Source organism: Labeo rohita, chromosome 24, assembly GCF_022985175.1.
Source record: "Labeo rohita strain BAU-BD-2019 chromosome 24, IGBB_LRoh.1.0, whole genome shotgun sequence".
Classification (NCBI taxonomy): Eukaryota; Metazoa; Chordata; class Actinopteri; order Cypriniformes; family Cyprinidae; genus Labeo; species Labeo rohita.
Window position 1 is genome coordinate 191,479 of NC_066892.1, and position 24,402 is coordinate 215,880.

The window sequence follows — 24,402 nt, forward strand, 5'->3', positions numbered from 1 at the left end:
TATTTATTTATTTTTGTAAAACAATAGTTACTTTCCCTGGTAATTAGTTACTTTTATAATGATGTAACTCAGTTACTATTTATGTGAAGTAACTAGTAACTATAGCTAATTACTTTTTTTAAAGTATCATGCCCAGCACTGTGTAAAATACCTTAGTATAACATTATTTGTATTTTAGAAATGTTCCTTTCTCTCGTTGTTGATGTTTAAGTCTACAGTTGAGAAGTTTATTTGTTATATGTCAGATTTTAGTTTGTTAATATTCGGTGTGGCAGAAGCTCATCCTACAGACTAAAAGCGTCCTGTTCACACACACGTTTCCAGTTCAGCCAGTTTTTTTGGGCTTTTTTTATTGAATCACTCAACATTTTACAGTAACCAGGTGTCGAAGACAAGAAAAAAGATACAAAATTACAATGAAATTAAAAAAAATTCGACATTGACATGTTTACATACATTAATACATTTTTCAGCGTGCTTTCTTGTCTGTCAAATTAGTTTGTGTGCTTTTATGTGCTTTATTTGTTGTGTAGAATGACGTGTACCCTCGTGGTTCATCAGTCACCGCGCACGCGCACTCCGGCCTTCCCGCTCACCCGCGCTGAGGCGATTCTGACGAGGCGAATAATTCCCGCGCCTTCAGCTTTTCACGAAACAGACCCATACAGAAATAAGACAAGAGCTCAGGAAGCAAAACCTATAGCCGGTTCTCCCGTTGCTCTCCGTGACGTGTACCGCCGTGCACGCAGCCGCCCTGCTGCTGGTGCTCGCGCTGCGCGGGTGTGTGATCGTGAGTGCGCGCGCGCGTCGTGGCCGGGGCTCTTGAGCAGCACGCGAGTGTGTCCCGTTTAACGGCTGTCATGTCCAAACTGGAGCAGGTTCTGATCCTCGACCCGCCGAGCGACCTCCGCTTCAGAGGTAAACGCGCCTCAGTCACCAACATCCGGCCGCTTGAGCGGAACCGGCTTGCGCAGGAGGCCCCCCGGGCCCAGGCTGCGCGGCCGCCCGCATGCCTGCGTCGCTCCCCCGGCTGGCGTTTAACGCGATGTCCGGGGACGCGCAGGCCTGCGGAGGGAAAGCGCGCATAAGTGGTGTTTTCTGTGTGTTAAACGTGTTTCGGTGTTCCGTGAGGGCAAATCGTTGACTCGTTAGTGTGTTCGGTGTCGGTCAGCTGTCACTGTTAGCATCAGAGCTAAAGACAGCGACTCCACAACAGATTAAAGATCGAGATGTTGAATGAATCAGATCTGTCATTATTACTGATGTGATCGATACTGCTGCGCTGTTTTACGGCTAAACGTGCGGTTGACAGACTAACATTTATTCAGCAGTCATCACTTCACCACTGCAGGATCAACACAGCTCAGTGTGTGTCTGAAGTGTTTTTAGCACAGCTCAGTTTAATACGCTGCATTTATTAACCCTCACAATTCAAAATCTGTCACTTTCATATTCTGGGTCTGTTTGAATCAGAAGAATCGGTATTTTATAAAACAGTCATAACTTATAATATATTTAAATAAAACCATGTTGTATCTGATCAACAACCTATCATTAACGAGTAATTAAAAGTTTTGAATATTACCATGTTTTTACCGCAGTTACCTTTTTTATGAATGGAAAAAAAAACAATTAGTAATTACACAGGAACCACACCAAAAACTATTCTGAAAAATGTATGCTTTTTTTTTTTAAGTTTAATTAGAAACGTTATTTGAATATATCATTGTATGAAACATAATGTGAGGATGATCAGTGTAATGAATGATCGTTTATTCCATGCAACAAATGGAACTTAATAAAATGCCCTTGAATTTATAAAAGTGTAACATTTTTTAATGGTTATATTTCTTAAAAAATAATTGTGAACTAAAAAAAAGTGTATTTTGAGGGTTTTAAACTATTTGCTGTTTTTTTTTCGATTTTGAACAGTAAGAATTTTAATGTTTTTTTTTTTTAAGAAGTTCTGCTCACAAAGCCTGCATGTATTTGATTTAAAGTACAGCAAAAGCAATACAATTTTGAAATATTTTTGCTATTTAAAGCAGCTGTTTTCTATGTGAATATCTTTAAAAGTGTAATTGATTGCTGTGATCAAAGCTTAGCATCATTACTCCAGAAATCATTCTTATATGTTTTTTATTATTATGTTGTTGAAAACAGCGAAGTAGATTTTTTTTTTTCAAGTTTCTTTGATGAATAGAAAGTTCAGAAGAACAGCATTTATCTGAAATAGAAATCTTTTGTAACATTATAAATGTCTTTATCAGCACTTTTGATCAATTCAAAGTGTCCTCGATAAATAAAATTATTAAAGAAAAATGATACTGACTCCAAGTTTTTGAATGGTATAGTGTATAATGTTACAAAAGCTTTTTATTTCAGATAAATGCTGATCTTTCTATTCATCAAAGAATCCTGGAAAAAATGCACTGAACTGTTTAAAATATTGATAATATTAATAATGTTTTTTGAGCAGCAATGATTTGTGAAGGATCATGTGACACTGAAGACTGGAGTAATGATGCTGAAAATTCAGATTTGATCTCAGAAATCAATTACAGTTTAAAACGTATTCAAATAGAAAACAGTTATTTTAAATAGTAAAAATATTTCAAAATATTACAGTTTTTTCTGTATTTTGGAGCAAATAAATGCAGGCTTGGTGGGCAGAAGAGCCTTTCTTTAAAAAACATTGGTAGTGTATGAGGGTTAGTTATTCATCATCTCTCTTTCATGATGGAAGCGTGTTTGATCCATGAGGACGGGCTGCTTGTGTTTGTGCCGTAAGGATAGGGTGTTTTTGCATTATTTACGAATGACAAGTCTGCTTTTACACCCGTCCGACGACACGCGAGCCGCTCGGACGAAGCTTCGTTACACGGATTCACCATGAATATTCAGCACCGGTTATTATGACCGTCTCTAAGGTTCTCCTGATGTGTGCAGGACCCTTCACAGATGTGGTGACCACTAACCTGAAGCTGAGGAACCCGTCCGACAAAAGAGTATGTTTCAAAGTGAAGACCACAGCCCCTCGCCGCTACTGTGTGCGGCCCAACAGCGGCATCGTCGATCCCGGCGCCACCGTCACCATCTCAGGTGAGACCCGCTCCTGTTCGTGAGCGGATCCGGCGCGTGTGTCCGCTGACGCCGTCTCTCTGCTCTCTTCCAGTCATGCTGCAGCCGTTTGATTACGACCCAAACGAGAAGAGCAAGCACAAGTTCATGGTGCAGACCATCTTCGCGCCGTCCAACGTGAACGACCTGGAAGCCATGGTGAGCCGCGTCTTCTGCTTCTCCTCTCATCACGAGCAGCTCTCAAACACACATTCAGGCCTATTTAAGATTCATGTGTTTGATTGGCATATACATGTCAATGCATTTGCATGACCCAGTTTGAACGTACACTAACACGAAAGTTCAAAGTTCATCTCAGATCGCAGCTCACATTAAAGCAGCCGTTAATAAAGGGCAGCGTTTCATCTTAAACGTCGACTCAAAAATCAATTATCCTCTAAATCCTGAAAACGCTATTTTTATCCGTCCATATTTGACCGCAGGAGCCTGAGAGAGACGCGTGTGAGCGCGTGACCTCATTACAGGACGACTGAAATCTATTAATGTTGCGTTTTATCTTTTGTAGTGGAAAGATGCCAAACCGGACGACCTGATGGACTCGAAGCTGCGCTGTGTGTTTGAAATGCCTTCAGACAATGATAAGATGGTGAGTTTGCGTTTCGCCAGCATTCACTTATTAAACCTCACGGCAGCGTTCGTTCTGTAACGAGTCTGTTCCGATCAGAACGAGCTGGAATCGACCAAAGCTGTGTCTGTTCTCAACGCCTCGAAGGCCGACGGCACGTCAGGAGCCAAAGCCGGCAGTTTGTCCATGGACGACACGGAGATGAGGAAACTCATGGAGGAGTGCAAGAGACTGCAGACGGAAGTGGGGAAACTGCTAGACGAAAACCGCCAACTCAAGGTACTAGAGAACGTCTGCATCTGCACTAACTAGTGACTGTGTGTCTCCTGATTCATTCGTACAGACACAAACTGAGCCAATAATACATGAGATTACACAGAGATTCACAAACACTGTCGTCAGCCGAACCCATCAGACACAAAATAATTACGTGAAATCTTCCTGAGATTTTAGATTTAAATATGAGTAATTTAACAACACATTCACAGTTCTCTCATGTTCATTAATGGTCGCATCATATGCAGATGAATATTTCTTTTTTTATTCATTTAATTGATTTTTTAAATTTATTTAAAATAAAATATTTAATCTTTATTTTTATTTATTTAATGTTTTATTTTTGAGCCCAATCAAACTGACAATAATAATAATTATTATTATTATTTTAACTCGATTTTTTGTCTTTATTCTTGCCAACCAACTTCTGTATCAAATTGTTTCAGCAAGAATTTTTATGTATAAAATATCAAATATAATAAATAAATTAATAAATAATAGAGAATTTGAGTTGTGATAGAAAAAATAATATGAAAAATAATATTATAAATGTTTAGACATGTGACCCTGAAAAGGGGTCAGCATAGGGGTCTGTTTATTTTTTTATTTGAATTTGTACATGTTTAATTTATACATTTTTAAGCTTTCCGTTGATGTATGTAGGTTTGTTAGGATAGTACAATATTTGGCTGAGATATCTGTAATCTGAGGGTGCCAAAAAATCTAAATATTGAGAAAATCACCTTTAAAGTTGTCAAAATGAGGTTCTTAGCAACGCATATTACTAATCAAAAATTAGGTTTTGATATATTTTCTGTAGAAAATTGCAAAATATCTTCATGGAACATGATCTTTAGTTTATCCTAATGATTTTTGGCATTAAAAAAAATGGTCATTTTGACCAATACAATGTATTGTTGCCTACTGAAGGGAGGGTCACATATTGTTTTTTTTTTTCTAAGAGATACATTGCTGTTTTACCTCCAATTATATAAATGAAAACAGAAATATAAGCTATTATTGTTGTAAATTACAACTGTATTGTAAAATAACTGAATATACGTTAAGTTATATTTATGTCTTAAATTCTTCACTTTCAAATGTTCAAACCCTTGAGCTTAAAACATTGTCATTTCATAAATAATAATCAGCAGAAGCATCTACAAGAAACCTTTGACATCAGAACAGAAGTGTTTCTCATGAGTGTTATTGGACAGTTGTGTTCAGTCTGTATCAGAATCTGATGCACAGCAGCGCTTTGAGCACTAGAGGGCGTAACGAGCTCAAACAGCAGGTGTGACCAGGACTCCAGTGTTCTGAGTGTTTACCTGTGCGTGCGTGTGTGCGTGTGTTTCTCTCCGTCAGGATGAAGGGCTGAGGATGAGGAAGGCCAATCAGTTCGACAGCTCCGTCTCCAAGTCTTCGGCGATGCTGAGCAAAGATCCGGCCTCCAAATCGCTGCCGTCGCTGCTGGTCGTCATCGCCGCCATCTTCATCGGGTTCTTCCTAGGGAAGTTTGTCTTGTAGAGGTGGAGACGGGCCTGACGGGCGAAGCGTGCGTTCTTGTCGATAAGCGTCGCGTCGGCGCAGACGTGCCCTACGGCAGCGGAAATAAACGTGTCTGTGTACAGGATCATTCAAACGGGCCTTGCCTTTCTCACACGGTTAGTACACACACAGCAGACAAACACTCACACACACACACTCACACACACTCACACACACTGTCAGAAACGGGCCGGCGGCTCGTCTCGTCTCTCCCTCTTTTCCGCCGTCTGTGGTTCCGGGTGGGTTTCTCTGGGGTCGGGGAAGAAGAAGAAATTGTCCATTTGTCCGAGCATCACTAGCAGCCCAACGGAGGCACTGTGTGTGTGTAGAGACCTGAAAAAACAACCTATGAATAAATAAAAGGACGTGTTTCTCTTTCTCTCTGTGGTTTTATTAAGAGTTTAATGGAATGTTTTAAGTGTCACGTACATGTTCTTTGGATTCTTTTGAGACAAATGGGAAGTAATGCAGATCCGTCGTCATAAAAAACAAGCCGATCGTCTTTGCTACTCGTCGCCGGACGTTCGCTCGAACGCGACGACCGCGTTTCCCCTCGCCGACGCGAACGCGAGCGATTGCGATCATTTCATGGAGTTTTCTTTATGCAAATTATTATATATTCAATTGTGAGGCAACTTGACTGAATAAATCACCGTTTGCAGTCCTGTCCCGTGGTATTTAACATGCTGAAATAAAGAATCTTTAACACTCTTCACGCTGTCTGCGGTTTGTCTCTGTTGTGACCGACGAGCCGCTGTCACGCGATCGGTTGTGCATGAGAACCGATCCGCTGTTCAACGCACAATAAATGTCTTTCTCACTATCAAATGTCTCTGCGTTGATCATGTGTGCCGAATCCAACGCAATAAATAAATGTGACGACAAATTGTCCGTTATTCTTTAAAAATGACTTCCAAACCATTTTGAAATATTATTTTCGTTTGCATTAATATTGTCAATTAGGTCTTTGTAAATATTTTCTGCTCTCATTTTAATTTAAAAAAAAAAAAAAAAAAATTATAATTACATTTTTTTGGTAATGTCCATAGAATTTGTAAACATTTTTATTTCAACTTTATTTTAGTACATTGTTAAACTATGAAAATGATACATGAATGATACATAGAAGAATTTTTTTTTTATTAAATATATATTTTCAGTTAACTTTTATTTTTCATTAATATGGTTAATTAGGTCTTTACATATTTTTTCTGTTCTCATTTTAATTTTAAAATAAAAAATGTAATATTGTTTTTTTTTTTGTAATGTCCATATAATTTTTAAACATTTGTATTTCAACTTTATTTTAGTACATCAAGTAAAACTATGAAACTGATACATGTCGCCTTGGAAAGTAGCAGAAATAAAAAATGTTTTGTTTTTTTAAATATATTTTCAGTTAACTTATTTTTCATTAATATTGTGAATGAGGTCTTTATATATATTTTCTGTTTTCATTTTAATTTTTTTTTAAATTAAAAAATTAATTATAATTTTATCATTTTTAAACATTTCTTATTTCAACTTACTTCATTTTAGTACATCATGTAAAACTATGAAACTGATACATGTTGCCTTGGCAACTAGCAGAAATAAAAAAAAAAATTTTTTAGTTAACTTCTATTTCAAGTCTTTTTAAACGGTTTTGGTTCACAATATTAACCCTGATCTGCAGGAGTCAAAGGTTTACGTTCATTTGTTTGGGCATCATGAGACAAGGTTTCAATCAGGTCCTCTGCTCTAAAATGCAATCCCATATTTACTGACAGGCGGCTGGGATATTTACAGCGATTCTGGATGAAATCAGCAGCTCTGGAGCGTCTGTGAATGTAGAGAGCGTGGCATTATTTGAACTGTAATTGCTGATGAATAATGTACGATGAGCTCCAGTGAATGTGACGCCACACAGGATGAACAGGAACTACATTAGAGCGCATGCATGTGTCACCACCTTCACAAGCTGTCTGAACCGACACGTCAAATCACGCTTCATTAACAACACAATGAATGAATCTTTCCCTTTTGAGTCTGTTAGATGCTCACTTCTTGTTTGTTTGGGCACATTTTGTTCCTAAAACATGAGCTAGTGCAAACGGTGATAAACTGGCCGACCGAGAGTCTGCGGACGCGATCGCTCCCTCCGGCTACATGAAGGCGTGCAGCAGGATCAACGCCACGAGTCCAGCGTCCAGCGCGTTTGAGCCGCAGCCGGCGCTCAGTCTGAAGTGCTGGTCTCCCTCTCGCCCCACGCGCCGCTCGCTCTTCTGCCCGCCGCTGCAGCGGATCAGCGGCGGCTGGAAAGACGTGGCCCGTCGGTCGGGCCGGTCCGGACTGGAGCCGTTGGTGGGTCTCTGGCCGTTGTAGAGGAGGTCGTGTCCGGACGGGTCCTGGCCCGCGCTGAAGAGCTCGTACTCGGTGTGAGGCAGACGGACGCCCAGCGCCGCGCAACCCGAGGTCGAGGTCACGTCCTGCTCGACGCCCAGCTTCCACGAGCCCTCGGCGCCGCACTCGCGCCCTCTGAGCACGTTCAGCAGAGACGTGGTGGCCACATCCATGGGCGTCACCGCCATGTGGGTCACTGGAGGAGATTCACAAGATTATAGAGATCAACATGTTTGTCGAACCGACAGGAAACTCTTCTTTAAGGTGAGACACTTCAGCAAAACCGGTCTGGTTTTGAGGTCAATTTTAATAACATGATGTCTTTCCATGGACGGTTGTTTCCACCATGTGATCTGAATGACACTGACATCACATTTTACACCCTAATTATAAATCTACAGTCAGACGGAGACCGTTTTAATCACAAACGCATCTTGCAGAAGTAAAATGGTTGATTTTTATTTATTTATATATATATATTAATTTATTTATAATATGGAATATATTCATATATTATGGAAGTGTGTTTCTGTCACAGTTCTCAATTCTGACTATTTTTCTGAGATTCTACCTCAATTTTGAGAACACATCAGATTTGCAGGATATAAACTCAAGAAAAATTTGACTGCATGAAAACTTTTTATCTTGCAATTCTGACTTTTTCATAATTGCAAGATAAAAAAACATCTGAATTGCAATACATTAACTTTAAGATTAGGAGGTAGGAATTTTGAGATAAAAGGTAAAAACTGCCAGAAAACAGTCAGAATTATGAGATAATAAACTGCAATTACCTTTTTTATTCCAAAAAAACAGAAAACTGCAAAAGAAACTTATGAAAATTCTGACTTTTTTCATAACTGCAAGACATAAATATGAGGAAAAACATCTGAATTGCAAGATATTAACTTGAGAAAGACTGACTTTAGAGGAATCAGTTTTTCATGCACTGGTCAGTTTTAAGGTCTATTTTGCCTCCATAAAACATCGTCTTTATATGGTAAGTTTGTATATATATATATATAAAAAAAGTTTGTTTCTGTAGAAAAAGCTTTTTTAAAGAAATTGCAACTTTTTATCTGACAATTGAAGACTTTTTTTTCTCATAATTCTGAGAAAAGATCAGGAGGTCAGAGATAAAAATGACCAAAAAAAGGTCAGATCTATGAGAATAAATTGCAATGCCTTTTTTATTCCATGGTGGAAAAGAAAAACAGAAGAACTGCAAAACAAAATTGAGTTTTTATCTCACAATTCTGCCTTTTTTCCTCAGAATTACACGTTTTTATCTTGAGTTTAAATCTGTGAGATAAAAGTCTGAATTGTGAGATGAAAAAGTTGCTTTTTTTTTTTTTTTTCATTTTGTGGAAACAGCCTTTCATAGAAAACAACATTATACAACATTTTACTCATAAAAATATGTTGACAATGTGTTTGTTTTCTGTCTGTCGACTGTATTTTCTGATTTATGGAATGATGAAAAGAGAAATCCCAAATGGAAAAACCTTCAACTGTAAAATGAAAATAAAATCAGACAAACCCATTGAGCTTTGCTTCATCCAGTGTTCAGATTTATGTTCTGGAAATGTGTGTAGATCAGTGCATATTGAACGGAGGTGTGCTGTGTTAATGCGGTGTGCTGCATGAGCTGTAATAATATTATGGGGTCACTGACCGGTGAAGATGAACTCGACGGCGCCCCCGACGGTGGCGGACGGATCTCCGCGGCTGTAGCGTCCGCTGGCCGAGAGGCTGAAGGTGGGGTGACGGCAGACGGGGTCGGAGAAGTGCTCGTACCGTCCCGCCCAGGTCCGGTCGTCCTCGTCGAAGGTCAGGTGTCGGGTGAGGAAGAGGACGCCCGGACGCACCTCGCACCGCGTGCTCACCCAGTTTCCGTGGAGACGCACCGGACGGTCGGGCTGGACCGGCAGCACCGGAGGATGATGAAGATCGGCCGAAGACACGATCTGACAGATTTCACAGCGCTCCGCCTGAAAGGAAGATCATCTGAACCTCACTCCTCATGATCCTGACCTTACTGTGATTCAAATCTCAAGACATCTTCAGACCCTCTTACATTCATCCAGTTAAATCAGATACGCATTCAATATCCTGTTTCAATCAGAAACACGTCTCATAAAAGTAAAATGGCCGATTTTATTTATTTAAAAAAATGAATTGCAAAAACTGTATTATACGAAAAAAAGTCAAAATTCTGAGTTTATCTCACAGTTTGCACTTTATATTGCAATTTTGACTTTATATCTCACAATTCTGAATTTCTATTGCAAATCTGACTTTACATTTCACAATTTTTACTTTATATCGCAATTTTGACTATATATCAAAATTCTGACTTTATATCGCAATTCTGATTTTATATAACTCAGTTTTGACTTTATATCACAGTTTTGACTTCATATTGGAATTCTAACTTTACATCTCACAATTTTGATGTATATCTTGCAATTCTGACTATATAACTTGATTTTCATTTTATATTGCAATTCTGACTTCATATTGTATTTTTGACTTTATATCTTGCAGTTCCGACTTTACGTAACTCAATTTTGACTATATATCAGAACTCTGACTTTATATCTCGCAATTCTGACTATACAACTTAATTTTCAATTTAATTCTGACTTTATATCTGAATGTTGACAATTCCGAGAAAAAAATATCAGAACTGTGAGGAAAAAAGCTCTGAATTGTGAGAGATGAATTCAGAACTGCAACAAAAAGTCGGAATTGTGAGACAGAAAGTCCCATTTGTTCCACTATATATTTTTGTTTTAGCAGAGAAAATAAAGAGCAAAGATGAAAGAGGGTCAGTTTGAGACCATTACAAAAATCCATGATGAATGATGGCACTGACACATCACATCTGAAAACACCGTTTCTCTCTTTACTGCTGTTGTAAGAAGGTCTGTATAAATAAACTTGACCTGACATATTAAACCGCTTAATGATTCAGTGTTTATCGATGAGCATCAGCACAGAAAACCTGACTCCGCTTCACTCCAGACATTCACGCAGACTCTGGAGACATCCTGACAATTACAATCTGATTTAACACGCAGCGCTTCGACCGCACGGAAGTAAAACCCTTTCAACGCCAGCAAGAACTAAACCGGCAGAGCAGCAGGTGAAGCTGCAGATAAACGGAGAAACCGTCACTAGTAACCGCTTGGTTCATAAACTCAACATCAACAATAAAGACTGACTTATGATATTTTTACATCTGTTGCTCTCCTCACTACAAAACAGCCATCCTTTTTATTCTGCAATGCATTTTGTGTAATTGCTGTATATATTTATATTTTTCCATATACATTTATGTGTTTGGTAGATTTGGTTCACACATTCACTGGGAATCAAACCCATCACCCTGGTTTTGCTTGTGCCAAATCTAGTGCTTTACAATTACTGTTTGTTCACTACTTTTTTTTTTTAACAAATAAAAATGTGCAATAATGTAAAATCACACACTTTTGCAGGAAAACAATGCAATATAATGTACTGATTTTATGCTCACCTAAAAAAGTGTTCATTCTGCCTGAGCATTTTAAGCTTCAGTCAACTTGAAATAAGAAATTGTAATAAGTGACAATTTAGATGTTTGAGTTCTCTTAACAAATTAAATTCAGGAAATTAATGACTGTACACTTTATGTAAATCTTTTGGAACAATCAAAAAACAAAAAAGCACTGAAAACATGTAATGCTCTGAAAGCATTGAATTTTATGTCGTTTTCTTGTTTTTCTTTCTTTTCTTCCTTTTCTCTGGCAGCTATTGTAATTTGACATGAATGTGTAATACCTCATGTTCTCATGGCATTGGAATAATAAAGCATTGAAGAAAAAAAATTAAATTCAGGAAAGCTACTCTAAAAACAGTGAATTGAAACAACAATTTTTACAGTGAATTGTTAGCCATTTTTCTTGTAATAAACTTGGAAGACAGATTTAAAAAAAAATTAATTTATGAGTGACCGATTACATGTAACCTGGATTACGTAATCAGATTCCAAAAATTAAGTACATGTAATTAGAGTATATTACATTTTAATCTTTGTTTAGATTGCACGATTACATATTATTCACACAATGGCAGTAAATTAATACTTTACTCATTTATTGTTTCTGGAGGGTTGAAAAGCTTTGGGCGTGTACTGTCGTTGTTTTCCTGTTCAGCATTAATGTTTTTCATGTAATGCAGTGTTTCCCAAACATTTTTGTCAGCCAAACCCCTTAAAATATCATTTTTGCTAAAAATATTGCTGAGGAGGTTTATATTTCAATAATTTACAAACACATTTGCGTGTTTACAGTTCTCTGATGCCGGTCACTGTTTGCATTGACACTTTACTGCAGGTAAACAAATAAAATATTATATTTTTAATGTTCTAGTCTTTAAATTGCTTTTATTTTACATTTTTATGATTTAATTCATTATTAGGTTTTTATCAACTCCCTATTCACTATTTACTCACTATGTGACGTTTAATGTCTTTTATGATGTTGATATCAAAAATGGAATACATTTTCTTTCTTTTCACTTTTTTATATCAATATTGCACATTGATATGGTACATAAAAAAAGTATAAATACATTTTGTTTAAAAAAATAATTTATTTAAAATGTTAAATAAATAAAATTGTTATTTATTTAAAAAAAATATCTATTTTGACTTCATATTGCAATGTAAACTTCATATTACAATTCCAAGTTTATATAACACAATTTTGACTTTATCAGAATTCTGACTTTACATCTCACAATTTTAACAATTTATTGCATTTATTGCAATTATTTATTGTGATTTTATAGCGGAATTCTGCCTTTATATCACAATTTTGGCTTCATATTGCAATTCTGACTTTACATCTTAAAATTTTGACTTCATATCGCAGTTTTGACTTTATACTGGAATTCTGAAATTTGAAATATATTTTCTTTCTTTTTGCTTTTTTATAGCAATATGGTACATTAAATAGTTTTTTATTAAAAAAATAAAAAAGTATAAATAAATAATATATAAATAAATAAATAATTTATTTATTTAAAATGTTAAATTAAAAAACATATTTTGTTTTATTACACATCACAATTCCGATTTTATAACTCAGTTCTGACTATATATTGCAATTTTGACTTTATCAGAACTCTCACAATCTCACAATTTTAACTTTATATTTTGATTTTACTTTGATTTTATAGCGGAATTCTGCCTTTATATCACAATTTGGGCTTTATGTTGGAATTCTGAAAAATGGAATATATATTCTTTTTTTTGCTTTTTTATATCAATGTGGTACATTTAATTGTTTTTTTTTTTTAAGTATAAAAAAAAAATATTTAAAATGTTACATTTTTATTAAAATTAAATATGTTAAACAAATAAAATAATTTATTTAAAAATCGAATGGTAAAAGTAGTCAGAACACATTACCGAAAATGTGTTTTAGTAGAACAGTAGAATTTGTAGAATATAATAGAAAGCTGAACCAGGATTATTATAGTTAACTAGACAAAAAAATGTTGTTACTTGAAATAAAATATTTTTCAGCTAGTTGTTTTTTTATTAAATAAAAAAATAAAGGTAACGACTGTCTGTCAGTGTCAGCAGCTCAGAGAACCTTTAGAGAAGTGAAAGAGTCAAGAGAAGCCGACAGACGCTGAAGGACACTTCTGAATCATAATTCTGTCATCGTGATTCCGGGCGTCATAATGACTTCGGAGCCCGCCGTCACTCGATTATAGAGCGGCTTTGATTTAATCTCAATCGATCAGAGAGCGACGGACAGCGGGACGCTCCTCCACACGCGCCCGTACGCCGGCGCTCCGCTCGGGATCCCTCGCTCGCTCGCCGGAGTCGGCCCGCACATCAATTATTCAGGCCGAACTAGAACGCATTAACATTGCATTACATGTTTCCCGGCCCCTTTTAGCTGCGGCGAGGGCCGGCGGGGGGGCCGCGCACATGAAAGAAATGAATCCATCAGAAAAAGCTCATCTCTCAGCTTCGGCGCTCGGATAGAGCCGTAGGCACGCGCCGGCGATCCGGAGCGTCGGCCTTCGCAAACACTATTTCCACATTCCCTTTGAAGCGGACGGGAGACGTGTGCCGACACGGCTCGGATCGCACTATTTAAACGACACGGGGGAAGCGGCGGGAAACGCGTCCGTCTGGCTTCAGATAGAGCCGCCGACGCCGGAGCCGAATCGCGGCCGAGGCTCCGGGTGAATGCGTAACGCGGGAAGGCCGTGACAGCCGGCGGCTCGCATGAATTAATCACAGACGATGTCACATCCCGAATTAAGTACAATGTTATGTATTATACAGACTTTTACTTCAGCGAACATGGCACTTCATGAATGAATCATTCTTCTGTCAAAAGCTTCATGTATTTTTCAGCTTTGCCGCCGTTTATTTTAATCCGGACGGCCTTTCTATCAGCAGATTTCTTGCTTTCGTGCATCTATCAACTAACAGCTCTTGAAATCCACACGCGTGAAACGACGCCGTGATCAAAACACTCGCTTTCACCAGGTGCGTCGTGGGACGCGAGCGAAGGAGGAGGAACGCTGCAAATGATCTTTGTTTACCAAAGTGATTCAGTCATTTCAGCAGAAGCTTTAGATCAGAGCTTCCCAACGTTCAAAGGCCCCTGGTTTGGGTTCATACTAATCAAATAAGTAGCTAAAATAAATATACCTGAAATTAAAATGATCAAGTTTTAGGAGTCATTTAAAGTCGTCTCGAGGCCCTGCTTTAGTTTTCAGAAACAATCATGAGAAACAAATCCATTCAAGTGTGTCCAAACATGCGGCTCTGACAAACCAACACTTCTTTTTACTAAATGAATAATAATCCTACGTTTCACTCATCGCAATCAGAGTTAAAATCAGCACGAATCATTCACAGCTCAAGTGATTCACTAATGAGACGTCAGTATTTCTGAGTGAAACGGGATGAGAATAAAAATGTTTTTACTGACAATTTCTGTCTGATAAAGTAAGTTAGCGTAACTAGAAAAATGTATGTTTGTATAAAAATGCCCATGGAGTTTCTCACGAGTCTCTCTCAGGTTTATATCCGGGTTTTTCAACACCGTGTGAATCTTTGTTCTTCAAAGACCCCAAAAAAGGAATTAAAATAAGACGTGTCTTGATTCTCAGCTGATTTGTGGGTTGTAGGACATATCTTAATTTTTACGCATTTTAATGCATATTTCATCTTATTTTAAACCATTTCTTGAAAAAGAATGAATGAAATGAAAACATCTTGATTTTGAGTTGTTTTTAGTGTATTTTAACGCTTGTTTTGTCTTTTTTTAAAATAGTTTCTTATAATAAAAATTTAAATGAAACATTTTTAGTTGTTTTGTGGGTTACCGATGCTGGTTTTCTCTTATTTTAAATGATTTCCCTCAAAAAGAATTGAAATAAGACATATGTTGATTTTTATTTTGATTCTAGCGTATATTAACGCTTGTTTTGTCTTATTTAAAATCATTCATAAACAAGAAATCTCAATTTTTAGTTCTTTCGTTGTATCCACCTTATTTTACCCATAAGAGCATTTGTAAACTGAATGTGCGAAGCTTCCGGTCTCGTCTGTTTTCAGCTATTTTTATCTGTACAGAACAGCTCATTTGAGGCCTGATATTGCAAAATTGTGTAATGTATTTTCTTAATTGTGAACACTGTGGTTTGTAGTGCAAACTGCACTTTGTTGTTATTCTCACTACTTTCCTCCAGCGGTTAATGAACCGAAGTCTTGTACACTAAGAAAATGGCTTACTTCTGCTTTAAACAATAAGGTTTTTTAGTTGTTTTACCGTATTTCAATGCTTATTTTGTCTTATTTTAAATCATTTCTTGAAAGAAAATGAATTAAATCATCTTGATTTGTAGTTGTTTTAGCATATATTAATGCTTTTGTCTTATTTTAAATAATTTTTAGTTAATATTTAGTTGTTTTTATTTTGATTTTTAGTTGTTTTAGTGCATTTTAATGCCTGCTGTCTTATTTTAAATCATTTCTTGAAAGAAAAATGAATTAAAATAATCAAAAAAAAATCAAAATCAAATCTTGATTTTTGGTTGTAGCATATTTCGATGCTTATCTGGACTTATTTTAAATCATTTTTAGTTGTTTTATCTTGATTTTCTTTTGTTTAAGTCGTTTAAGTGTATTTTAATGCTTGATTTGTCTTATTCAAAATAAGAAAAAATGATTGAATAAGCCATTTTAAGTTGTAGTTTATCTTAATCTTTAGTTGTTTTAGTATATTTAACGCTTGTCGTCTTATTTTAAATAAATTCTTAAAAATAATAATTAAAATAAAACATCTTGATTTTTAGTTAATGCGTGTTTTGTTTTATTTAAAATAAAAAAAAAATGAATTAAACAAGCCATTTTAAATGGTTGTTGTTTGTCTTGATTTTTAGTTGTTTTAGTGCATTTTAATGCCTGCTGTCTTATCTTAAATCATTTCTTGATTTAAAACAAGCATATTTTAATACCCGTTTTGTTTTATTTTAAATCATTTCTTAATATAAAAATTAAAATAAGACATTTTAGTAGTTTGTCTTGATTTTTAGTTGTTTTAGTGCATTTTAATGCCTGCTGTCTTATCTTAAATCATTTCTTGAAAAAAAATAAAAATAAAAAAAAAACATCTTGATTTTCAGCTGCTTTAGCATATTTTCCTACCCGTTTGTGTTATTTTAAATCATTTAAAGTCATTTTGTGACATGAAGGTGGACTGAAACGGCGCCTGATCTGGTCTGAGTTATTCAGACGCATCATAAAGTAAAAGACACTGAATCCATCTGCAGATGTGTCGACGTGTTACGGATTCCGCTCTAGTGCCCCATCTTCTATTCTGTTCTGAGCGCTTCCGGCGGACTCTGTTCTTTCCGCAGGTGACGGCGTGCGACCGTCTCCTCTCTCTCTCTCTCTCTCGCGCTCAATATTAATGTCCCGCGCGGGGCCGAGCGCATTCGAATCGAGCGCATGCATATGGAGCAGCGCAGACGTCAGCCTCTGACCTTGGCGCTCCGCAGGGGGGTCTGGTAGCCCGCGGGCCGGTGGAGTCTCCTCTGAGCGCGCTCCGTGTGAACGTCTCCCAGGAACAGCTCCTCCGCCCGTCCGCCGGGGTCGTCATGGCGACGGCGCCGCTCCAGCCGCATCAGCCGCAGCTCCTGCATGCCGAAGTCTAAGCCGCGGGTGCAGTCGCGACCCGCCGCCGCCCACCGCTCGTCCCACAGCTCGTACGTCAGGCCGGGCCGCAGCGGCCGCCGCGGGTCGCAGCCCGTTCGCAGGAGCGGCCGGACGAGCGCCGCCGCCGCGGGCCCGTGGCACAGCAGCTGAACGCGGCTCAGGTGGTACTCGCACGCGGTTCCTCCGCGCACCAGCCAGGAGGCCTGCAGCGGCCGCACGCTGCCCCCGATCAGCAGGCTGTAGCTGGGCTCGCTGCAGTGCTGGTCCTCGTAGTAGAACTGCAGCGCCCGGAAGGTGCCGTCGGGGTAGAAGCGGTAGGAGCGCGTGACGAACTCCGGGCCGGGACGCACCTCGCAGCTGCGATCAGAACAACACGGGCTTTAAAACACACACTCACATACAGCGGTACGTTACCATGGTACCACGACCGAGAACAGCAGTGCAACACAGAATCAAGACTTCCTGCAGGATCTGAGAAAATCAGAGATTTTAAGGAATGGAAGCAAAAAGACGTGTCAAAATTAAGCGTGGTTTTTTGTATCATAGAGGCAGAAAACGTACTCTTTTATTTTTCTGACCCCACTGACAGATGTTTGTTCTCGTTTTAAAAACGCTTCATTTTGCTGCATTTCTTAGAATTTTGCATCTCCAGTAAATGCAGTAAAAAGGACAATATTCATTTTCTGCAGCGTGTGCAGTATTTAATCCCATGACTCGATGAACTGAAGACTTTCTGCTCTTGATTTGTGCAATTAAGCCTTTTAAGACCTGCAGAAACCCTTGTTTCCCTACAGACAAAACCAGTGTTTTCCTGCACTGCTCAGGTCTATTTTTTTATCTTTTTTCAGACTAGAGGACATAAAACATCTGCAATACACATTTAAGTGTTTATTTTATCGCTCTTTATCTATTTGTGTCTGCAGAATTCAATTCCAGTCCATATCTCTTAAGAATTTTATTCCTCTCTCTGCATTCTGAAGGTTTGTTCATATTTCATTCACACTGATTTAAGAAACATTTTACTCCTAAAAACAAGGTGGAAATGTGTTTGTTTTTCATCTGTCCGACAGTATTTTCTGATTTATGAATCATTTTTTAAAGAATTACAAGAAGACATCTTGGTTTTGCCATATTTCAGTGCTTGTTTTGTCTTATTTTAAATCATTTCATGAAAGAAAAATGTATTAAAATGAGTAGGGCTGTCAGTCGATTAATCGTGATTAATCACATACAAAATAAAAGGTTGAGTTTGCCTAATATATGTGTGTGTACTGTGTGTAATTATTATATATATATAAATACAAGCACATTCATGTACATGTTTAAAAGATATTTACAAGTATATGTATTTATTATATTTTTATATAATTCATATTATATTTAAATAAAACTATTTTGTACATAATTAACATTTCTCTTAAATACATACATTAATATGTGTATACTTATATATACATAATACACACAGTACACACACATTAATTAGGCAAACCCAAACTTTTATTTTGTATGCGATTAATCGTTTGACAGCCTAAAAATAAGACATCTGAATTTGTAGTTGTTTTAGCATATTAATGCTTTTGTTTTATTTTAAATAATTTATTTAAAGCAAAATGAATTAAATAAGCCATTTTTAGTTTTAGGGTTAAGTGTATTTTAACACTTGTTTTGTCTTATTTTAAATCATTTCTTGAAAGAAAAATGAATTAGGACATATCTTGATTTTTAGTTGTTATTAGTGTATTTTAACACGTCTTATTTTAACTAATTTCTTAAAAAGAAAATGAATTAAAAGAAGACATTTTTAGTTGTTTACCTTGTTTTTCTTTCTAAGGCCTTGATTTGTGCAATTAAGACTACTTTAAGACCTGCAGAAACCCTTGTAAGACTACAGGTGAAACCAGTGTTTTCCTGCACTGCTCAGGTCTATTTTTTATCTTTTTTCAGACTAGAGGACATAAAACATCTGCAATACACATTTAAGTGTTTATTTTATCGCTCTTTATCTATTTGTGTCTGCAGAATTCAATTCCAGTCCATATCTCTTAAGAATTTTATTCCTCTCTCTGCATTCTGAAGGTTTGTTCATATTTCATTCACACTGATTTAAGAAACATTTTACTCCTAAAAACAAGGTGGAAATGTGTTTGTTTTTCATCTGTCCGACAGTATTTTCTGATTTATGAATCATTTTTTAAAGAATTACAAGAAGACATCTTGGTTTTGCCATATTTCAGTGCTTGTTTTGTCTTATTTTAAATCATTTCATGAAAGAAAAATGTATTAAAATGAGTAGGGCTGTCAGCCGATTAATCGTGATTAATCACATACAAAATAAAAGGTTGAGTTTGCCTAATATATGTGTGTGTACTGTGTGTAATTATTATGTATATATAAATACAAGCACATTCATGTACATGTTTAAAAGATATTTACAAGTATATTTATTATATTTTTATATAGTTCATATTATATTTAAATTAAATAAATAAATATATATATTTTTAAAAATTACATTTTAGTACATATATATTTCTCTTAAATACATACATTAATTTGTGTATATTTAATCAATACATAATACACACAGTACACACACATTAATTAGGCAAACTCAAACTTTTATTTTGTATGCGATTAATCACAATTAATCATTTGACAGCCTAAAAATAAGACATAAATAAATAATTTATTTAAAGAACAATGAATTAAATATGCAACTTTTAGTTTTATTATTCTTGATTTTAAGTTGTTTTTTTAAGTGTATTTTAATCCTTGTTTTGTCTTATTTTAAATCATTTCTCGAAAGAAAAATGAATAAGGACATATCTTGATTTTTTGTTGTTATTGGTGTATTTTAATGCTTCTTGTCTTATTTTAACTAATTTCTTGAAAGAAAATTGTTAGTTGTTTATCTTGTTTTTCTTTCTAAGGCCTTGATTCGTGCAATTAAGACTATTTTAAGACCTGCAGAAACCCTTGTAAGACACTACAGACAAAACCAGTGTGTTTTCCTGCACTGCTCAGTTTTTCTTTCATATCATGTCTTCTTTCAGACTAGTGGAAACATCTTCAATACACATTTAAGTGTTTATTTTATTGCGTCTGTGGATTTCAATTCCAATCTGTATCTTTGAAGAGTTTGTTCTCAATACCGTTTTATTCCTTTCTATATTCTGAAGGTTTCTTCATATTTCATTCACACTAATATATATAACATTTTACTCCTTTAAACATGGTGAACGTGTGTTTGTTCTGTCTGTTGACAGTATTTTCTGATTTACAAAGTGATAAAACAAAATCCACCAAAAATGGAAAAACCTTTAACTCAAAAATCAACAAAATCAAGAATTATTATCTGACTTTATCCAGTGTTCACATTTATAGTCTGGAAATATATGCAAATGAGTGCATATTTAATCAGAGAATATCTCATTTGCATGTTCAAACATAAAATTTCATAAAATTGAAATGCAAAACAATTGTCTCAATGTACTGTGTCAGAGATTATGCTGATATCTGTTAGTCAAAGTGTTACCCCGCTGACCCGAGGTGTTTTATATTAATATTCACATAATAAGATGCCACGTCTATTATAAGGTTAAATTAGTGCCGTTGTATCCTGAGAATATTGTTTTGATGCACCTTTCAATAAAAGCATTTACTCAATGCATAAATGTTAATATGCGTATGAATGAAACAGCACAGTGTTTTCACTGGTTTATGCTGCAGCACAGTGACAGACATTATTCACCAATTCATCAATTCATCAGTTGATCAGTTCACCAGTTCACCACCACAGTCCAACAAACCAAAGTATCTGCATAGAATTGCGTGTAGAATGGAAAGAGACTCAATGCATTGATTAGAATGAATGTAATGAGCATTATCTGAATTACAGTCATGAACTCCTGGTCCTCACCTGTTGGACACCCAGTGTCCGGTGACGTTGGGCGGCTGGTGGACGGTCACCTGCTGTCCGTGAAGCTGTTTGAGTCTGGAGTCACACCTGGAACTCTGATCCAGAAGAACCGGATCAGCCCTGACCATCAGCACACACACACTCACTGTGAACACACACACACACACCACAATCATCAGAGATGGTCAGTGGATGATTGAGAATGATCTGATCAACATCTGAATGCGTTTTAAACCTTCAAATCGGACACATCTGATTCTTCTCCATCCCTCACAAACACACCTCGTACTGGAATATTAAAGCTTCAACATATCCAAGGCTTAAAAACCACAAAGTTACTCACCAGAAGAAAGCAGGACGACAGGAGAATATAAAGACAACATCTTCACAACAAATCCTCTGACAAAAACACAGAAAGTTTCGAGTCTCGTGACGAAGATGAGAATATCAAACGCGTTAAAGTTTCACACCAGCGGCTCTGCAAAGAATAAATGTGTTTTTCTCGTCGTTACATCCTCAGAATCAGCCTTTGGAGTCCAGAAGGAGCGTAAATGCAGAGGAAGGAGTGCGAGCACCTTTGTAAGAGCGACACCTTTCATTTCTCACTTCAGTCTGAGGAGAATCTGTGTCGCTCCCGCTCTAGACTCGCCAACGAGTCGTTCTTTTGAACCGATTCTTTCAATGACTCGACTGTACGGAATCACTTCGTTAGAGGCGAACAATATTGTTAACAATAACAAAAACTGGAATTATTAATACCAATAATATCACTGAGTGGGAAAAACACTACTATTTTTGTTTTGTTCTGTTTTTTATCAAGAAATGTTAGAATATTTAATCTATGTAACCTAAGCAAACTGTACACTAGCAATCAAAGTTTTTTCAACATTAAGATTTTTATTGTTTTTAAAGAAGTCTCTTCTGCTCACCAAGCCTGCATTTATTGGATCCAAAATACAAGCAGAAACAGTACAATTTCTAAATATTTTTAAGAGGTCATTAATTCCTGTGATCAAAGCTGAATTTTCAGAATAATTTAGAAAACATTCTAATATGCTGTTTTGCTGCTCAAAAAAAAAAAAAAAAAATAAATAAATAAATAATAATAATAATTATATATATTATATATATATATATATATATATATATATATTTATTATTAACAATATTTAAAACAGTTGAGTCCATTTTAGGAAGATTCAAAAATTGCATTTATTTGAAATAAAAAGCTTTTGGAACATTATACATTACACACCATTCAAAAGCTTGGAGTCAGTACCATTTTTCTTTTTTGGGAAAGAAATTATAGAAATCGATACCTTTACCTAGCGAAAATGTATTAAACTGATCAAAAGAGCTGATAAAAACATTTATAATGTTAGAAAAGATTTCTTTTTCATATAAATGCTGTTCTGAACTTTCTATTAATCAAAGAAACCTGAAACAAAAATTCTACTCAGCCGTTTTCAATAATAATAATCAATGTTTGACTGGAGTAATGATGCTGATAATTCAGTTTTGAAATCACAGGAATAAATTACATTTTGAAATAGAAAGCAGTTATTTTAAATAGTAAGAATATTTCAGAATGTTACTGTTATTGCTGTACTTTGGATCAAATAAATGCAGGTTTGGTGAGCAGAAGAGACTTCTACGAAAACATTAAAAATATTTCACCTGTTAGTGTGATTACGAGCAGCAGTATGACTACAGACATTAAAAATTAAACATCTGAGTGACTCATTTTAAACGAATCGTCCGAATGAACCGACTCGCTCAAACGAATCGTTCTCCCCGACGTTCGCGCGCTCTCTCCCCCGCTGAGCGCAGTCGTGGGCGCGCATTAGTGGGCGCGCTCTCTGATGGATCGGACCGCAGCAGGACTCGGATTCAATCACCATGATCTTATGAGTCACTGCGAGAGAGAGAGAGAGAGAGTGTGTGTGTGTGTGTGTGTGTGTGTGTGTGTGTGTGTCGTGATCAGCGCAGGTAAATACGCGCAGATGTGGGTTTGTCTGTGATTCTAAGTTTCACATGATGACATTTACAGCGCAGGAGTTTGACTCTGGCAGCACAAGCATGAAGAAGAAGCGATTCTGTTCTGAGCTGTTTCTGATCTTATGAATTTTTTACTCTTCTCTTGTACTTCATTTTAATGACATGCGACTTCTGAAACAATTAGGAGACTCGCACAGAGTCAGAAACTCAGATTCAAAGCAGTTTAACACACAGACGCTCATTAGAGTCTGAATTTGTTTTTGAATATCGTGCACTTTCTGTCTAATGATATGGTGTGACAGTACCGTGGTGATACCGTGTTTATGCGCGTGGCATCATCCATCCGATGGGTTTCTCTGAACTACTTTGGATGATGATGATGATGATGATGATGGACCCTGATAACAAAAATATTTTCGAAGAATGTTTTGCTAATGATGCTGTTAATTTAGGAAATCGTTATTTCCTCTGAAGGTTCAAAACACCCAGTTTTTAAAATGCTTTATAACCGTTTTCGAACATTATATTCTTCAACGCGGAATTAAGGCTGTGGGCGACACTTCCGGTTCATTAGCTGCTAGGAACTAACAAGAAGAATAAGCTGCAGAAAACAGTAGAACTGTTTGCAGTGCAAACCAGTGTGTTTATGATTAACATCAAAGTAATATGGTAACACAGGCCAAGTTTCAGTATAAGCAGCAAAACAAACTGATTTGTGCAGCTAAAAATATCTGAATGAGGATGAGACCGGAAACCACACCCATAAAATTGACACACTCTTACCAAAAAAAAAAATGAGGATAGGAACATTCTATTTTATCATATTGCAAACATTATGGGAATTTTAGTTTAAAATGTTCTCTGAATGTTCTCAAACAAAAATTGTGTGAGAAAAAAAACATTCCACAAATGACGTGTTTTTGTACTAATGTTTTGAGAACATTATTAAAGACCAGATAACGTTGAACGAACATTCTATTAACGTTTCTGGAAGGTTTGTTTTTAGCTTTGAGAGAACCTTGCCAGAACGTTCCGTTTCAGTATTTCTATTTCAAAACTTCATGTTAAATTTGCCATTTCTTTGTAATTAACTTAAAATTTCTAGCAATTTCTGAGTAAAAATGTTTCTACCCCATTTTTTTTCTTCCAGTGAACTATAAAATGTCACTTCTAAAAAAAATACTAAATTTTACCATGGTATTTGGAGACGGAATACCATATAAATACCATAGTGCAAGTTTAGTACCACAGTACAGTAAAGATCTAAGTACAATACAGTGTAAAAAAAATACTTTTCATAGTATTATTAATGTATTGGTGGCACATTTAACAAGA

General features: G+C 36.4%; 2 protein-coding genes across 2 annotated transcripts; one reads left to right on the plus strand and one right to left on the minus strand.

Moving 5' to 3' along the window:
• The first annotated feature begins 575 nt into the window (after window positions 1–575).
• vapa (VAMP (vesicle-associated membrane protein)-associated protein A) lies at window positions 576–5,909 on the plus strand. Its single transcript, XM_051098575.1, has 6 exons — window positions 576–918; window positions 2,950–3,102; window positions 3,176–3,279; window positions 3,647–3,727; window positions 3,806–3,985; window positions 5,348–5,909. The coding sequence occupies exons 1-6, from the start codon at window positions 861–863 to the stop codon at window positions 5,507–5,509; spliced, it is 738 nt and encodes a 245-aa protein (XP_050954532.1). The 5' UTR covers window positions 576–860; the 3' UTR covers window positions 5,510–5,909.
• A 452-nt stretch (window positions 5,910–6,361) lies between these two features.
• LOC127155950 (protein APCDD1-like) lies at window positions 6,362–21,666 on the minus strand. Its single transcript, XM_051098574.1, has 5 exons — window positions 21,413–21,666; window positions 21,070–21,214; window positions 16,976–17,504; window positions 9,588–9,903; window positions 6,362–8,108 (listed from the first exon to the last, which is right to left on the minus strand). The coding sequence occupies exons 1-5, from the start codon at window positions 21,450–21,452 to the stop codon at window positions 7,675–7,677; spliced, it is 1,464 nt and encodes a 487-aa protein (XP_050954531.1). The 5' UTR covers window positions 21,453–21,666; the 3' UTR covers window positions 6,362–7,674.
• Window positions 21,667–24,402: the final 2,736 nt, after the last annotated feature.

Coding starts and splice junctions, on each gene's coding strand:
- vapa (XM_051098575.1), top strand. CDS start 861: ATGTCCAAACTGGAGCAGGTTCTGATCCTCGACCCGCCGAGCGACCTC. Junction 3,103..3,175: donor CGCCACCGTCACCATCTCAG/GTGAGACCCGCT, acceptor GCTCTCTTCCAG/TCATGCTGCAGCCGTTTGAT. Junction 3,986..5,347: donor ACGAAAACCGCCAACTCAAG/GTACTAGAGAAC, acceptor TCTCTCCGTCAG/GATGAAGGGCTGAGGATGAG.
- LOC127155950 (XM_051098574.1), bottom strand. CDS start 21,452: ATGTTGTCTTTATATTCTCCTGTCGTCCTGCTTTCTTCTG. Junction 21,215..21,412: donor TGTCGTCCTGCTTTCTTCTG/GTGAGTAACTTT, acceptor GTGTGTTCACAG/TGAGTGTGTGTGTGCTGATG. Junction 8,109..9,587: donor CGTCGAGTTCATCTTCACCG/GTCAGTGACCCC, acceptor AATCTCCTCCAG/TGACCCACATGGCGGTGACG.